The sequence below is a fragment of the Gopherus flavomarginatus genome, chromosome 4 (assembly GCF_025201925.1).
Source record: "Gopherus flavomarginatus isolate rGopFla2 chromosome 4, rGopFla2.mat.asm, whole genome shotgun sequence".
NCBI classification, from domain to species: Eukaryota; Metazoa; Chordata; order Testudines; family Testudinidae; genus Gopherus; species Gopherus flavomarginatus.
In genome coordinates, this window is record NC_066620.1 from 2,824,992 (window position 1) to 2,842,255 (window position 17,264).

At 44.7% G+C, this 17,264-nt stretch overlaps 1 protein-coding gene and 1 long non-coding RNA gene across 5 annotated transcripts in view; one reads left to right on the forward strand and one right to left on the reverse strand.

The window, feature by feature from the left end:
- Nucleotides 1-2,070: 2,070 nt before the first annotated feature.
- Nucleotides 2,071-7,175, reverse strand: LOC127049901 (uncharacterized). Its single transcript, XR_007774104.1, has 2 exons — nt 7,083-7,175; nt 2,071-2,922 (listed from the first exon to the last, which is right to left on the reverse strand). It is a non-coding gene; the product is annotated as an uncharacterized LOC127049901 (long non-coding RNA).
- The window catches only part of ZC3H6 (zinc finger CCCH-type containing 6), a 76,326-nt gene continuing 65,785 nt past the window's right edge, over nt 6,724-17,264 (forward strand). For 2 of the 4 annotated variants that reach the window (XM_050951175.1, XM_050951176.1), the window contains exon 1: nt 7,078-7,346. In XM_050951175.1, coding sequence (XP_050807132.1) covers nt 7,255-7,346 — 92 coding nt within the window. In that variant the 5' untranslated portion in view covers nt 7,078-7,254. Of the gene's footprint in view, nt 6,859-7,077; nt 7,347-17,264 lie in introns of those variants that run through there. The other 2 variants (XM_050951177.1, XM_050951178.1) reach the window with 2 other exon arrangements.

Genomic DNA, 17,264 nt, shown 5'->3' on the forward strand with positions numbered 1-17,264 from the left:
AAAGTACATACAGGCAGGAATTAGGGAGGGAGGGAGAAAGAGGAAAGTCATTACAGTTGGAAGCAAGATCAAAGGAAAACTACTTACAATCCCAAAAGCAAATAAAAAAGGAGGTTACACTGAAAATATACATATAAAACCCCAAATCAGAAGAAGCCAAAACAACAGATAAGAGATCAAAGAAATAAGGAAACGCTGCAGGACATATTGCGCCTTTTTGTAGGAAAATTGCAAAACCTGGAAATACTGCCAGATTTCTAAATGCTATGAAGGTATCTTGACTACTGAGAGATTCTGCCCTTTTGTAAGTGTAATTTCACTCTGACTGGCAGCACTGGCAATTTGCACTGCACTTCACAAATGCATTGTTAGCCTTCTGGCGAGAGCAAGCACTGTATCTGGAGCGTAGGTCCTTTCCTGCTAATTTAAGGTGCCATGTTGTGCCTCCAAGCATAATAGAGGCCTCCCTAATTTTGTTCCTTGAAAGTACACTGCTCCTCCCTGATACTACCTAAAATAAATGTATATTCCTGCTAAAAGACCAAAGTTATGTCACATCATCTGAAAGATGATTCCAGAATGGGAATGCTTCGTAAAAATAACACATAACAGAGATGTGGGCAGCTGGATCTTTTGCTCTGATACCATTTGGATTATACTGCATTTATGTTTTAGGAACCAATGTTTTCACAGCCATCCTCCATTTTTTAGGCCCCATTCACTTACTATTAAAAATCAGCTTGCTTTGTTTTCCATACTGAAATACCCTGCTACACGACAGGGCCATGCTTATTGCTAAGTGCATCATTGTTCTGCAGAAATCCACTTTTAACTCATTCTGGCTGTGAGTTTTTCCCTTTAACTAGAAAAGTTATTTAAAACCCTTCTTTCATTGTCAGCATATGCCCATTAATTGATTCTTTACTCTCATATTCTCTCTCTCTTCTGGAAACTGACTTTATATAAAATGTCCCCTGATACTGTTTGGATAGCAATAGAATTTTTGATGCAGAGTTTGCATCAGAGGGCTGGTATCTTCTTCCCTTCTGAGATCTTCTCAGTTCTTTGGGTGCTGGTAAAGGTAGGGTGCCCTCTAGATGATTACAAGGCTTTCTTGGCTCACCAGAAGCCGAGCTGGAGAGAACGATACCATAGGAAGAAGTGCTCTCTACTGTTGGTCAATTTCAGACATAAATTGCTTCTCTTTGTGCAAAGGCTTTTAAGATAAATGATCTCACTTCAGAGCCCAGACACTGAAGCTCTAGTTCAGACAGTTTAGCATACCAAGGACAAGAGCCACCTTGCACTTTAGCTCCCTGAAAAACAAAGTTTGCAGAAAAGAAGCAGCTGCTGCTACTGAACCCTTTGTTACCGAGACACAACATTCTCAGCTTGTATGTATCTATTGCTCCATGGTCTTCAGGGGAGCTTCCGCAGCTGAGAATCTAGGCCAATAGTCGTAGCTTTCTGTAAAGCCGGCCAGTACCCTTCTCTGGTTACCAAACAGTCCAAAATAATTCCATGCCACTGCCAATAACAGCACCTTCTGTTACTTAGGTGCTTTAATTAGTTGTATTTTAAAAATTTGAAGAAATCAATAAAATCAACACGTGACGGAGTGAACTCTTCACAAGGGGGAAAGTACATAAGAATAGCCATACCGAGTCAGATCAAAGGTCCATCTAGCTGTGTCCTGTCTTCCGACAGAAGCCAATGCCAGGTGCTTGAGAGGGAATGGACAGAATAGGTAATTATCAAGCATCTAAAAAAAGCCAAGCATCTGACTCCAGTTAAGCAGTCTGCTCAGAGGCTGGGAGCGGGATGGGTCTGGGCCTATATATCCCAGACCCATCTCGTTCCAAGGGAGGAGCGAATGAAGGTGCACTCTGGGAGGCCCAAGCAGTACCTCGGAAACAAAACAGCTGCAGAAAGGGCAGGAGAAGAGACAAATACCATCTGGGGGAAAGATTCTGGGTTTGGGGAGAGAAGGGCACAGGCTGGGGCCCACCTCCCCAGGAAACTGCCCTTGATAAGAAATAAGATAAGAGGACTAGAGCCCGGGATGTAGATGATAAATTAGATACTGATTCACCCCTTTTATTAGAATTAGTGCATTAATGACTGTCTGCTGAACCACTGGGGGCTGGTGAGAATCTGCCAGTTCATACATTTGTATTGGAGCATAAGAAGACAATACTTGTGAAGGGACAAAATCTATATCAGTTTTAGACAATTCTCATTGTTCTTCTCAGTGACTCATGAATCTTTTAAGTACTTAATAGAGCTCGTGCAGCAAGGCCTAGAGCAGCAGATATGCAGGGTGTATCTTTAGGACACCTGGGAAAACTTCACTGACCATCTCCCTCACCTCTATGTGTGCACACAGACAGTAAAAGGCTGCCTGGGACCAGTATTCATGTCCATTTCAGCTACACACACACCAGCTTTGGCTTTCACAGGTCAGTGTATGGGAAGCTGTGATTGTCTTTAATGTCCCACAGACTGGAGTGGTAGGGATAGTGCAGTGACCCTTGATGCCATGCAGAATGAGGGGAGTATAGGTAGGTCCCAATATCGAGTTCTCAGTGGGCTGCAGAGGAAGGCAAGCCCAGGACTGTTGAACCTGCAGGTGCACTAGGATCTGCAACGTCTGTTTTTTCTGCCTGACAAGACTCATTATGTCCTGGTGCATCTCCCTCTCCTTTTCCTGCTGGGACTCCAAGACTTTTCTCCTCTCCACTCTTTCCTTCTCCAGGCTGCCCTCAATGTTCATCCTCCAGGCCTTGCACTGACTGTCCGATGCAACATTAGCTTGCAGGAGTTCATTGAACATGTCATCCCAAGTCCTCTTTTTTCTCCTTATCTGGCTCAGGCATTCTCTAGGTGTGGAGGGAGAGACTCTGAAGACCACAATGCCAGCAGCTGCAGATAAAACACACAGAGGTACCATTGTCAGTCTATTCACTACAGAAAATGAAAGTTAAGATGCAAAACTCACTCCCCTTGCTCCCTAAAGTTTTAAGCATTATGTTCTTACTTCTGTTTGGGATTGTTTGTGCACCGTGTCAGTCACAGTACCAGCCATGGTGAGTATGGCCTGCCAGAGGTGAGGGAAATGAGGGAATTGCTCGGTTGCATGAATCTAGTGGGATAGCGCATTGGCACTGTATACTGGCACTGTTTTTCACAGGTGGGGGTGATTTTAGCTGATATTTCACTCCGGAGGGTATCAAAGGCAGAGAGATCCCAGCTGCTGCTGGCGTCCAATATGCTGCTGGGGCTGTATGCTGCTAGCCCATGTACTGCAATGGTGCAAGCCAAAGTGATCATTGACTGACATGGGAAAGTGTCCTACCAGAGAGGAAGAAATAAGGCTGCCATCCCTCAAACCTCCATGAAAGTTTCATCAAGATGTCTCAGGAGGATTCAAGCGACATCCCTGTGCACATAAACAAACTGCTTCGCATGGTCCCTCCTCCCTTTGAAAAGCAGATAACCACCACCTGAATAAAATAAAATAGAGGGTGAATGACTGGGTGCTGGGTGCAGGAGAATATTGTGTACAGGAATGAGACCCAGGGGACAGAGAATATGGAGAGTAAGAGGAGACAGAGGCAGGGTCGGCTCCAGGCACCAGCATTCCAAGCAGGTGTTTGGAGCGGCAATCTGCAAGGGGCAGCAGTCTGTGTGTTTTTGCCCCCAAGCAGTGCGCCGAATTGCCACCACGGATGGCAGGGGCAGTCCGAGTGCCATTAGGGCAGCACGTGCGTTTTCGCGGCGGCAGCAATTCGGCGGCAGCTTCTATATTCAGCTGTCTGCGGCAGCACAGCTTCTGTCTTCTGGCTGAAGACAGAAGCTGCCTCTGAATTGCCATCGCCGTGGAAACATGCGTGCCACCCTAACAGCACATGGACTGCCCTCGCCGTCAGTGGCGGCAATTCGGCGCGCTGCTTGAGGCAGTAAAAACAGTAGAGCTGGCCCTGGATGGAGCAATAGGGATAGCAGAGAAAGACTATGTGAGGGGTAGGAGGCTTTGAGGAGAAAAGAAGGTAAACATAGGGGCAAGTGAACATAGGGGACAGGTGGAGGATAGGAGACTCATGAGGAGCATAGAAGGAGAATAAGAGAGTGGAAAGAGACTTGGGGCTGAATCCTCAAAGAATTTTAGGCCCCTAACTGCCACTTTAGGAGCCAAAATTCAAAATTTAGATTCTCAAACCCTCTGCTCAGCTCACCTAAGTGTATACGTAGTTGTAGCCATGTCGGCTCCAGGATATTAGAGAAACAAGCTGGGTGAGATCATATCTTCTATTGGACCAATGTCTGTTACCTCATCCACCTTGCCTTACCTGTTGGCACCTAAATTCCCTAGGTGCCTAAGTTTCTACCAGTAAAGCCCCCTTGGCACCTAAATTTCTGCTGCTGGGCATGCCCAGAGCTGCCTAAATCCTGACACCCAGCCCCAAGCTCACGCTGAAGCCCTGGTGTGATCCTCATACTAAGGTGTGCATTCTCCTGTCTCCCACCTCCTGTGTGGGCATTCTAACCACTGAGTTATAATATATGGAGTGGGCACCAAATCTTCCTCCTCCACCTTGGTTTTGTTGTGTGAAAGGGCTGACGTGACTGGGGATGACTAACTCTAGGGGATGAGGTTCATGGCTGTGAAACTCAAGCAGAGAAAGTCACCTCCCTCCATCCAGGAGCTGGTGCCTAAATCTCTCTGAGAGGGCGAGGTTTGGCCAAGGTTGTAGCCAGTCTGGTGATGACGGGAGATGCTCCAGCCCACTAACAAATTTCAGTCCTACTGGAGGGAAAATCCCTCTGATTGGCCGCTTTCCCCACCTGTGAGTAGGGTTGCTAACTGTCTAATCACACAAACCCAAACATCTGTGCCCCCCTGCTCCACCCCATCTCTGGGACCATGCCCACTCAACTCCCCTCCTTCCGTTGCTCACTCTCCTCCACCCTCACTCACTTTCACTGGGCAGGGGGTTGGGGTGTGGGCTCTAGGCTGGGGCCGAGGGGTTTGGACTGTGGGAGGGGACTCCGAGCCAAGCCTGGGGCAGGGAGTTGGGGTGCAGGAGGGGGTGTGGGATTCAAGCGCTGGGAGTTTGGGTGCGGGAGGGGGCTCAGGGCTGTGGCAGGGTGTTGGGGTGTGGGAGGGGTAAGAGGTGTGGGCTCTGGGATGGAGTTTGAGTGCAGGAGGGGGCGCCGGGCTGGGACAGCGGGTTGGGATGCAGGAGGAGGTGCAAGGTGCAGGCTCCATCCAGGAGGCATTTACTTCAGGCAGCTCCCAGGTGGCAGTGCAGCAAGGCTAAGGCAGGCTCCGTCTCTGCCCTGGCCCCACTCCCAGAAGCGACCACCATGTCTAGCCCTGGGGAATGGGGGCAGGGGGCTCTGCATGCTGCCTGCACCCACAAGTGCTGGCCCCGCAATTCCCATTGCCCACGGTTCCCAGCCAATAGGAGCTGAGGAGTCAGTGCTTGGGGTGCAGAGACCCCTGCCCCCCACCCCTTTGGGGCCACAGGGACATGCTGGCTGCTTCTGGGAGCAGTGTGGGGTCATGACAGGTAGGGAGCCTGCCTTAGCCCTGCTGCACTGCCAGAGTTTTAGCACCTAAAATCTCCCAATTTGGCTTCAGTAGCCTCTGGGAGATAGGACCTGAGTCCAGGAGACTCCTGGTGAAACCTGGAGGGTTGGCAGCCGTATCTGTGAGCTCCCTGCACCTCCTGGCCTAAGAAGGGGAAACAGGGGTAAAGAAATCCTGGAGCTGCCCCCACATCTGGCTCCTAGGCCTGGGGAGGGAAGCAGTGGGAGAGGGGCTAAAGAGCCCCAGGAAGAGCAGAGTTGGGTCTGGGGCAGCAAAACTGGTGTGTGGGGCATAATTTCAGAACAGCTGGTTGGGGGCTGAACTGATGGAGCGATTGGGAGCTAGGCAGATGTAGGGGCCAGACAGAACTGATGTGGGGAGAGACCCAATGTCAGGCCTGGGTGGGAGCTGGTGGGGGTGAGAACTGAAGCAGGTGCTGTAAAGACAGGGTTGATTTGAGGGTAGAAATAGCTGTTGGACTGGGGACGGACACATGGGGTGAGAGCTCCCGCAACAAGCTCCAAAATCGCCTCACCCAACATGCATTTGGGAGTGTGGGCAACGCACCTGCCACCCCACGGGCCATGGTCTGGGACGCTCTGGGGTTGGCAGGACAGGGCTGTGAGAGGCTGGGGCGGGGCAGACAGCACAGCGGGTAAGAGGATGACTGGTGCTCCCCTTCAAGCAGCCAGCCCCACCCGCGTGGCCATGTGCCCTGCCACAGCAGGCTGGGCTGGGGCTTGAGGGGCACACTCAAGGGTCCCCGACAGCCAACCACCAGGTGCAGCGGGTTTGTTATTCATCTGCCGGGGCAGACCCGGGCCCGGGCCCCAGGGGTCTGCACCTCCCCCCGCCACAGGCGCGGTCCCGCCCTCTCCCCCTTTAGCGCCTTGAAAGACACGTGACGCAGGCGGACTTTTTTCCTCTCCCTGCCCTCAGATATCCCTGCGCCGCGGAGGAGGACGCAATTCCTAGCCATTTCTTTCAATCTGAGCAAAGGAAGGGCGGTGAACAGTAAGGCCCGCCTCCTCACGTCTGCGATTAGCAGCGAGTTCTCCCAATGGTCTGCTTCCCGTTCCGTGACGCTAGCGGCGCGGTCCAATGGGAGCGCAGGGGCGGGGCTCGACCAGGGCTGTAAGACGCCATCGCCGGCCGACTCCTCCCGGCGCGGAAGAAGCTGTTGTTGTTGGCCGAGGCGCTGAGCGCGTTCGGTCCGCGCCGCCGCCATTTTGTGAGAGTGTCTCGGGCGGGCGGGCGCCATGTTTGTAAGGAAGAAATAACCGGGCATCTCCGGCCACCAGCACTCCCTACCCCCCGTGTGTCCTCCTCCTGTGCCCCGGGCCTGCTCCTCCGGGCCGCGCCGCCGCGCCGCCGGCCCCGCCTGCCCGCACGGACTGCCAGAGCGGGCAGCGGGGCGGCCGGGCTCACCCTGTGCAGCCTCCTGCACAGAGTGACTGTTAGTGTCTCACTAAGTAACCGTGAGTGAAACCTTCATCATCTCTCCTCGCTGAGGGACCGACCCTCCTCCTCCTCCTGCACCTCCTCAGCGAGCCTCCCGCGCCGCCGAGTGCGCGCCGCCTCCTCACCGTCACCACGGGCAGCTGCAGTGTCCTGCCTTCCTCCTCCACCTCCCTCCTCCTGCTCACCCCAGGGCCCGCACCATGGCCTTTGAAAGCCTGTTCGCCAACCCCCCAAACCCAGTCCTTGGCCCAAACATGCCCGACTCTGACAGGCACCATGCGGGGGACGAAAGGTCGAGTAACATTCTTCTCTCTCCGCGTCTCATGCCGGTGATGCTGTGGGTTAATGTGCCTAGCGGGTTACGGGGGTGGGGGGCTGGGGGCCAGCTCACCTCCAGCCTGCGAAGTGGGGGGTCAATACGGCGGGGGGTGGGGTGGGGCTGGCGGGACTCCTACAGGGGCATTTTCTTGCATGCATTTGACATCTCATTTTTTGGTTCCATCTCTTTCCATACAATGCACTTTGCAGCGGGTGTCTGTTGACTGTCACCGTTGTGTTTGTTACCCCCACCCTGTGCTGCTCCTCAGGTGGAAGAGAATGTTTTTATCTATGCAGGAAACCTCGCACTAAGGCCATATTTAACCTCATTTTCTCGCCAGATTACACCCCCCACATTTAACTGGATCTCTTTTTATGCAGATTAAGGTCTGACTGACGTTATCTTTGCCACCTCTCAATCCCCATGCGCAGCAAACCAGAGTGCTTTTCCTGATGTAAGAGCTATGTTCCAGCTCCCTCCCTTTCTTTTCTGCAACTGTGGTTGGAAATCCAGATCCTATCCTCAGACAGCTCTGGGCTTCCTAGCCACTGCCCAAAAATTCTCTTCTAGCCTCACCACGCCCCGTCATTCAGGGCACGTGGACAGAGCGCAGGAGTGCCGTTGTAATGGTGATTTTCAACAGCAGCCCAACCTTGCCGCCTGCTTTCCCAACCCTTTACAGTGCTCTTATCAGATGACTGAAAAACATGACACAACCTCTGATTAAACCTCAAAACACCCCTGTGGGGTAAGAATTATTAATCCTATTTTTTTACTGGTAGGGAAACTGAGACCGACATTGGTTAAATGTCTTTCCCAAAACACACGGTGAATCCCTGATCTGGAATAGCCTCTGGCTTGTCTAACTTCTAGTCTCATGATTACCCCTCCCATCTTTAATTTTAAAGTAATCTAAGTGCTACTGCATATAAAAGTTAATGATGGAGAAGGCTACCTTTAAATAAATTTGAAGGGTTAAAGGGAAGAAACAATATTATTACTTTTTAATGTATCACTAGTCTTAAACTGTGACAGCATCATAACTTGTCCAAAGAACTTGCTTAAAGTGTACACTTGCATACCAATCAAATATTAATGGAACATGCACTTTTTACCATAGAAAACTTTGTTTCAGGTTTTGTAAATATTTGGTTCACGTTTTCATTAAGAATCTGTGGTGATGGATGCTGGGGCCCAAGAATTCTTTCCCACTATTTCACTAGAGACTAATATTTCTAATTTGAAATTCTTCAGAATCAGTATTATAACTTAAATTGTTACATGTAAAGTGCCTTTCAAAAATTATGCTCACTAGTATACTTATTCCGACACTGGGAAAACTGGTAAATTCTTATTTTATAGCTTTGTTTAAATATGTTCAATTTAATAGATTAATTGTACTGTTTTAACTTATTACATTTCTTAATGTCTATTTATACTATATTTTAATTCTAGAAGAACATAATGCCCTAACAATAAACAAATTAAACATGCCTTATAAATAATACATTTAGAGACAATCCTACTGACTATCAGGATTACCCCTATTAATCGTTTATAGCAAGGTGTGTTCACCATACACTTTCCATAATGAAAAGAAAAATATATGCCTTCTCATTTTACAGTAGATATGCAAATTCAACCCAGTCAAAATACATTATACATTTTAGGAAGTTTATAGATTTTCCTTATGGACTGATTACTCTGAAACCGGCACAAACTCAACTAACAAAAACACAGTCCCAGAAAACAAGATTGAGGGGCGAGAATTTCAGTTTGAACATCTTTAGGTGAAATACTTTTGCTTGAACTGTCCCTTGTGTTATCTTGTTGAAAAGAAAAATGCCGTGTTTTTAGGTTGGTACTTCGGCTAAACTCTTAGTAACTGATCAATGTCCATTCCAAATTGAAGAAGTTAATAGAAGCAGTACTATAATATATTTAGTAGCATTAAATTATAGTGTGTGTAGTTTAAGCCAATTCTGCCTTGCATTCAATGTTTTACTACGTAAGTAGATCAGTAGTATGACTTAACTATGGCAGTAGTCCCATAGATAAGTAAGGGTGGCAATATAGAAGGTAACCAGTACACAAAAGATTGCAGATACTGATTTTATGTAAATCAGTGACACTTCTATTAACATTTAGCAGTCTTGGCATTAATCTAATCTTTAGAATTACAGAAATGAAATTTTCATTACAGCTATAGATAGTTGCAAATTACCTTTCACATAAATTCCCCCCCCCCCCCCCCCCGTTTGATCTTGTTTGTTTTTAGGAGGAGAGTATTGCTTTGGTCTGTAACTTTTCATGGCGTTACTTTAAAGATTTTTTTTTAAAATGAAGAAAATTAATATAACTCCTTTGACTGGGTGTGAGGAAAATACTTTTCTCATCCAAAAAGCTGTGTAGGGCTTTTTTTACATGCACAGATAACTTAAATAAAAAAAGCTCAACTTTCACATGAAGTTAGTTCTCCTGAAGGATTACTCTGTGTGCATTTTTTAAAAATATGGAAAAAATAGAAACAACCCTTTCCTTACACAAACAGATTGAGACTACAGCAAATAAACACTAAACACAAAAATACAGCCCTATTTACATATACAAAGAACCACAACATTTCTGCAATAAAGCAGGTGTCTTAAGAGGATAAGTGAAGAGAACAGTCTGTTATCTCAAATAAATGCATAAAAATGGGCCCTAATCCTGCAACACATGGTGCGGACAGATTGCTGGGCTGCCCCCAAGAGCCCCACTGAAGTCAGTGGGACTTGGCATGGGTGCAGCAGTGTGCTGGTGCTCCTATCAGTTGCAGGATCAGGCCCTTACTTTAAAACTGTGATCTACAGGCATGAATATTGTTAAATTACACAGTAGATGATTTTACTAGCTATATCCCTGCATGTCTGGCATAGGAACTAAATACTTAGCTTTTACAGATACAACAGAATATGGCACCAGTACAACTCTACTTCGGTTTCCTTAATAATATTGAACTACAGGCATATAGGGGCTTGACTGCAATAAGTAGCTCGATGTTTGAACTACTGCCATGTTTGCTGCAGCAGGAAAGTTTAAAAAATACAGATCTTTCCGTGTTTTGGGATGAATATTTTTATTTTAAAGTTCAGATCAGGTACTGGTTCCATTTTTGCAGGTGTATAAGGTCCTGTTTTGCATCTCTCTAAATATATAGTCAGACTTTAAGATTTATACCAATAACTATTGTAAAAAAAAAAATTAATGACCTAATATAAGTCAGAATGGTTAGGCACTAATTATGGAGGCTTTACTAGTGATTCTTTAGTTAATTTTGTGTTGTGATATCAATTTAAAGCATGACTAAATTATACTACCTCTGTTTTATATGATGAAGATTTAATTTAGTCTCCAAATCTGACAAAATAACTCTCCAAGGGACAGTTGAACTTCTTATGTAACTTTTGCAGTGAAATTTAACTAATTTTTGCAGCTTGGCTTGTTTCATGTTTTTGGTTCCTTTTGCTAACAACCACAAACCCCAGTCATCACACAAGTATGCATTCTGATATCCTATGCACATTCTGATAGTATCTTTGAGATAGAAAATTTCTGACATTTTAAAATTAAACACACAAGATAGCCTATTTGAGTTTCAGTGAGGTTAGCCAATGGAACAGCTCATTCTATTACTACCATTTTCTGAGCTGCCCCACCTGTCTCAACTCGCCAGCTGTCATATGCATATATCCAGGTGAACCAGATAGACTCATGGCTGCCCAGCCTGTCTGTCTCACAGGTTTTCTGCCTTTCCTGTTCTCTGTGGCTCCTCCAGCTATCCCAGGAATTTCCTGGTCCCTTCTGGCACCCCAGTTCCTTGGCACTTCCTCATCCACACCCTGGCAAACATAACTGCAAGGTCTGCTACTGAAATAGTACTTGTCTGACAAACTTCCTGTGGTTTACCAGAGTGGTGCTCTGCTCTGATAAGTCATAAGGCCAGTGGGTGATAGAGAGTAAAGATTGTGGTGGAAGAAATGAGGCTGGGGTTAGGTAGGTTGAGCAACAGTAAGCTTAAATCAGCATACAGTCTCTGTCATTCTCTGCTCCACTATAGTTTGCAAGTTCCTTGGCCCCAGCCTACCTAGGTCTCACTGGCTCCCCAATTGCATGGAACACTGGAGGATTGTTGTTCAGGGGAGTCAGGAAGCAAGAAAGTTGGAAAGACATTGAGCTTGAGAGCCAAAGCGCAGAAAAGCTGAGGGGCTTGAGAGGTACAGCCTAAGACATTCCTGCTATCCGGCATGCCTGTCCTCCTAGTCCCCCTTCTCTGCTTTCCTGCTGCTCTGTTCATCCTGGCTCCATGCTATTCTGTGTAATTGCTCTCCTTTTCCAGGCCCTCAGTCTATACTTCTTGCAGGCCATTGCCCTCTCTCCATGCCCCCTCTTTCTACTCATCAGTGTTCCAAGTCTCCTCTTCATATTGAATTTGCAAATATTTGCCATGCCAGTTACTTTGAAAATTTTAAAATATATAAATATGTATTCACTAGAGGGGAAAAAAAAATAAGGTGGAGTTAAGTTTGTGGCCACATAACATTGACTAGTGGTGATCATACGTTTCCTGGACATGAGTTTAAATGTCCAAGTTCAAACATTAGAAAATCAGAAAACGCAGAGTTAAGTTCCTCCACATGTCTCTTACCATAAAGGAATGGCAAATGCTAGAAAACTGGGAAGTAGGGAACTAAGGTGACAGCATGCAAGATAACTACTCAAGGCAGTGTCCTGGCTAAAATCTTAACTCCATCTTAGCAAACTCTTTTCTGCTGAAAATCCTTAGTTATTTTAAATATTAACATGAGATTTGAGAGCAGTGGAACCTGGGGTTAGGGGGAGTAGTCCCTTTGTCCCTGGCAGCTTGCCATTGCTCTTCCTGGCAGAAACCCACTCCCATCATGTCCCCATAGCCTGTTTGGAGGTGGGTTTCCCAGTGCCCTACCTACAAAAGGCAGACTAGAACCTAGCCAGTTCAGTGTGACAGGAGAGCAGCAACCCTTCCCCAGGTGATTTCTCTGCCTGCCCTTCGATTTGAAAAGCAGTGGCCAAAACTAGTGGACACCTGAAAATTCTGATGAGTTACTTGCCCTACATCAAATAGGAAGTCTTTAGCAAAGCTAGCTCTCCCGAGTCCTATCACCTTAACTACAACCATCTTTTCTCTCCTGCAGCTCCGTTCACTGCTCAGTCAGAAGTTTTATCATCTGCAGTTATTTGCTAGGGCAAGTTTATCTGTATGTATGTTAGTTGGTCACAGGCTTGGCCGTGTTTTGTGGACAGCTTGGCCAAGAATGTAGATTTGACCTGATCTTTGTGAGAGGCAGCATGGCTTAGTGGATGAAACTTGGCTTGGCAGAATTTGATTTTTATTTTTTTATAATCTCAGTGGATAATCTCAGTGTTTATTTTTAAGTATTTTTCCCATTTTTATAGATTTAAACTTTCATGATTGGGCAAAATTACGGGCTTTAAGTATTTTTTTTATTGATTTACATTTTCGCAGTTTTGTGAAATTATGGAGAGTTCAGACATGGGTTCAGACAATAATTATTTAATGAAAGTAGACATTGAGATTTAAAAAGTTAAAGCTTTATAACCGTTAAAACACACTGTTAGTGCATGTCAAATTATAAAAAGTAAATATCCTTAAATCAAACTCAGGTTCTCAGGAAGCATTTTTCTTATTGTGCCTATCTGTACACTTCGATTATTGATGGAAATATTTTTTCATCAGTTTGTGTGTGTATAGTGACATCTATATATAAACATCTAATCTTCCAAGCCTATATACAAGACATGGGTTCTATTTCTGGCTATGCCAGAAGTGATCTTGTGAAATCTCTGTGGTCCTCAGTCCTCCCATCTGTAAAAGGGGATGAATACATGCATCTTTTCTAGTCTTAAATATATATGAAGCTTTCCTAAGTGTGAGTTGCAAAGGGATTTATTAATGCCAGTTATTGGAAGAAGAGAGTGTAGAATTACTGGTTTCCAGTGGAGTGCTCGTGTAGCCTAAAGGGGATATTTTTATGAGGGCAAGTAAGAAACTTGCTGGTTCGGAGTGTATGTCATGTCTCTCTCTTTACCCTATGTAAGAATAATGCAACCAGGTAAGAGTTATTCTGTCACATCATGTAATAGATGTCTGCTTTGTGATGTTAGAGGTCTTAGGTTCAAATCCCTGCAGGGAAGCATTTTTCCTGTCCCGTATGTGTTCTCTTCTAAGTTCAAAGGGGATCTGGTGTTGAAGCTGTGTCAGGAGTTCCATCAATATGTTCCATGCTCGTAATCCATAAGAGAATTGCCAGCTCTGCCTCATCTCATTCTGTAGTTCCCAAAAGGTCTGTTAACTTCATGTTTACAATTATGGACCACCTTTTTTGGTACCATGCACCAAATGTTGGCTAGGAAAGTTGAATGATAGATATTTTATGCAGTTCTTGTCCTGTTTCTTCCACAGGTGTATATGAAAAAACACTAGGACGTGTCTCCGTGGGGAAATTTTCCAGCACAGCTGTAACTGGTACAATTATACTGCTATAGCTATGCCAGTATAACTTCTCCAGAAGGCATGCTCTTTTGGGATTTAGAGTGCCTTTTTCAGTTTAGCTTGTATGTCTCTTTGAAAGTGATTTAAGCTAAAGTGAAAAAAAAGTACTCTGAAAAAGCATGTGCATGGGGAGTTATGCCCGCGTAGTTACAGTGGTATAATTATACTGGTGTAGTTATGGCAATAAATGTCCCTATGTAGATATCTCCTTAAAAAGCTTTTTGCAACTTTGGAAAAAGCTCATTTTAGGGTGCCATGTCTTGGGAACTGCCTTGTTCAAATTATTTGGATTTTACGCTCTAGGTCTACCTTGGCTCTTGACTCAACTAACCACTTTTCTTTGGGAATTTTACAGAGTGTACAAAATTTGCTTTAAAAATCTAGCTTCTCAGTTAAGCTGCAGTTGTGTTTATCATTTCTCCATAACCGGTGACAGTGTGAACATAAGTGAAGGAGGGGTAAAAGTCCATGGAGCCTTCCACAGGACATGTGGGCATGAGAGATGGGTGGGTGAAAGAAGCTTTAGGGGATAGGGAACCATGAATGGAAAGGTTGGGGGAGAAGGGTATTTTGGAGGACTGTTAGAAAGGGAGGGAGAGTGCACAACTGAAAGGAATGTAGAAGGCAGTTACAAGGGATGTTGACAGACATGAAAAGGGGACAAAAGGGGGAGGAGGTAGTCGTGGAAACAGGAATTTTGTTCTCTATGTTAAACTTGACTGGTTTAAAACATTTGATATGTTCAATATTGATAAAATTTCCCCTCTTAAGTGCCCCCAATTGGTATTCTACCAGTTATAACCTTCCACCCTACATCCAGACACACACACTCCACTACATATGTCCAGACATATGCAGAAGATGATCCTAGTGCAGTTACATGCTCACTGCATTGAACCTCATACGACCAATTAGAGCACTGTTGTGTTTCTGCAGAATTTATATAAAAATAATTTAGTTTTCTTGCCAGTTAAAAACTAGGGAAATTCCCACATGCTAATCAAGTGTATTTCCCATCAATACAATCAATAAAAACAAAGAAATCACCAACTAAGCCAACATTTTCATCCACACCAATCATAACTCTCATACAATACTACCCAAATGCACACAATCCACACATTTATTTTCAGTTCCAACATAGAGCACTCACTATGCCGATAATCCAGTTCTTCAGAGTCACATTGAAATGCAAAACATAAACTCTGACCCCAGGAAGATAAATATCTTTCTGGTAGAATAGCTGTAACAGTCAAGTCTAGATCTCATTTATACATGAGAAAATTAGGTAAATATTTAGCTTTTGTGTTTGAGTGTAATTATGAGGAATGGGACATGCGTTTGGAGTGGCTCTGTATTAGAATTACAAGTGAGTTTCTTATGAAGTTGCAGAGTTTGTAATTGTTTGGCAGTAAAGTTGAGAGAGCAGAGGTGAATGTGAATGTTGGCTTAATTGGTGATTAACATGATATATTTTTATTAATGTGCTTGTAGGAGATGGACTTGAGCAAATTTTTAGTACAAAGTTAGCAAAGTTTTTTCTAGGAGGGAGGTATTACATAGAGGGATGTCAGGAAAATGTTTAACAGTTGGCTTGAATCTTTCACTTTGTTATTGCAGGGAATGCTTACTAACAAACTGGATGTTCCTTGTCTTTAGCCCCCATCCTGATCATATTTGTATAGACTTTGCAAATCTTGCACAGCAGCCTATTTTCTGTCTGTAGGTCTAATTATTTTTTTACTGGACTTTTTGGTAAATTAAGTACTTATCACCTCCATTGCCCAGTCTGTTTTATTGCTCTTGTATGTGATCTGTATGATTTTAGTACCACAACTTCTTGTCACACAAAAAGGTCGAGTGTATGCAAAATATACATGTGTAAGAACTAATCTTTCCTACCAGAAAACCTCCTTTTACTCTCAACTGAAGTTTCAGATAATAGGCAAGACTAATGTTTCAGCACTGAATTCTAATTTGGGAAGAAAATGATTTGGTTTGGTTGAATGGACATATACTGGTATTACCATAATAGCTAGGTTTCTGAAATTTTATAAGAAATTGCTTAAATTGTTCCATTTATGCAGTCTGTAAATATTAAGAAACCAAGTTTGAGTAGTAAAAACATTACTGTGTAAGGTTTGCAATTTTGTCATCTTTTTTTCTCTTACACATCTCTGTAAATGATAAGTTAGAGGTAGAGTTTTGAGGCTTGTTAACTTGTATGTATTGTATACTTTTTCTAGTCTTAATAATGTCCTGCAAACTATTGGTAATTGTTTCTCTATAAGGCTTCCTCTAAGTTGTAAGTGGCAGCATCCTATTTTAAAGCAAAATCCTTAATTACTTTTTAAATGAGACCTTTTCTGTACTTCACACCTCATCAGTCAAAAATAGGTTTAAACAAAGGGCAAAGATGTCTATTAATAAAAAATTAAATTAAAAGTTTAATAAAATAAAAAGGATATGTGTTCACTGTGGTGGTTTGATGATGAAGTAATGGATGCTGGTATAGTCCACTACAAATGCTGGGAAAATGTCTGCACTCCCACAGTATTCCACTTTGGTGGGCTGGTTGTGCAGACACCTGATCCTGAGAATTTTGCCTAGCAGTACCCATACAGTGGTGGCGCTTGCGCTTCGTGGCTATGGCCCATCCCTTTGCTACATGAGGCAGCAACTCCGCTACACCTATATTCCTTCTTACCTGTCGTGGCTGAAGTTGGACCTCTTTGTGGTTTTCACCTCACAATCCCTCTAATTTTAGTGACTTTTCTAGTTGTATATAGCTGTTTAGTAGCCTTAGTATAGTATTAATTAGATTTAGTGTCTGTTAGGTGTAGTTTAAGTATTTCCCTGGTGATGCCCTTACAAAGATTTAAACATCGGCCCTCATGTAGAGGAGCAATCCCCAACAACGATCCTGATACAGGATGCTGGCTGTGCCTAGGCGAAACCCACATCATGGAGCAGTGTTCAATTTACAGATCATTTACCAAATGGACCCAAGTGCCAAGGGAGCTTTGTCTGAAGCAGCCCTTGTCGAACAGGCCATGCATCTGCTTTGGCATCAACAGTCTTGTCAAATTGTAGGTTGCCCTTGAGTTCTGAGAGTGCTGCTGCTTCGCGTGCTGGAGTTGGTGCCTTAGCAAAGAGATGGAGGAGTTGTTCCCCGTTGAGCGCACAAAGGAAAAGGTCACATCAGACTGTTTGAGGCCACTCCAGGTCATGTCGGGACTCCTCTCCTTCCTCCAGGTGGAGTGTTGATTGGCTCAGTGAATATCGGTGCATGGGATGGA